General features: G+C 44.6%; 1 pseudogene and 1 gene segment (V, D, J or C); both read left to right on the top strand.

Moving 5' to 3' along the window:
* LOC116692386 (immunoglobulin lambda-1 light chain-like) overlaps nt 1-800 on the top strand; it is a 32,137-nt pseudogene that overhangs the window by 1,755 nt on the left and 29,582 nt on the right.
* The window catches only part of LOC116692387 (immunoglobulin kappa variable 6D-21-like), a 658-nt gene continuing 81 nt past the window's right edge, over nt 224-800 (top strand). The window contains 2 exon segments of the V gene segment in view: nt 224-348; nt 565-800. The exon segment at nt 565-800 is cut by the window's right edge and continues 81 nt beyond it. Coding sequence covers nt 294-348; nt 565-800 — 291 coding nt within the window.

Consider the following 800-nt stretch of genomic DNA (forward strand, 5'->3'; position numbering starts at 1 on the left):
TACTTGGTGAAATCTTCACATTACAAACACTCAAACGTGTCAAACCTGCATTTATATTAGTATAACTAATCATTTTCATAAAACTTTTCAGTATCTTCTCCATGTGTATATGTAAATGTGTAGGTCCCTGGTCTCAGCACTGAGGGGAAACAGCAGGACATGTTGAGGACAGCTACAGTTCACTGACTCTGTGTGTTTGCATATGTGTCCTGCCTCTCTGCTCCCAGCCGTTAAGAGGCCAGTGTTGATCAGTGGCTGTCCAGGACTTTCAGAGACACTGACACGCTGGCAGCATGATGATGATGTCACTGACTCTACTGCTGGCCACCCTGGGGCTCCTTGTTCAGGGTGAGACTCTCTTCTGAAAACTTTGCTTCAGGATGCAACCAGGTTCACCTCAATGATGTTCTGCTATGATGGAGAAACACTGGAACAAGCAGCATTTACCTTCTTCCATCTCGTCTCCATGTTAAAGAAATGAGACTCTTCTGTTTGGATATTGATCATCTTTCTCCAAGCTGGATTTGTCTCAGTAACCCTTCTGCTCTTTTTCATGTTTCCCAGGTTCATCAGGAGACATCATCCTGACTCAGTCTCCTGGATCTCAGTCTGTTGCTCCAGGACAGTCTGTCTCTATCAGGTGTAAAGCCAGTTCTGATATTGGTAGCTACCTTCACTGGTACCTTCAGAAACCTGGAGAATCTCCTAAACTCTTAATTAGCTATGCTACAAGTCGTCAGTCTGGAGTTTCAGATCGTTTCAGTGGAAGTGGATCTGGGTCTGATTACACTCTGACCATC

The sequence above is a fragment of the Etheostoma spectabile genome, chromosome 7 (genome assembly GCF_008692095.1).
Source record: "Etheostoma spectabile isolate EspeVRDwgs_2016 chromosome 7, UIUC_Espe_1.0, whole genome shotgun sequence".
In the NCBI taxonomy this organism is placed as follows: Eukaryota; Metazoa; Chordata; class Actinopteri; order Perciformes; family Percidae; genus Etheostoma; species Etheostoma spectabile.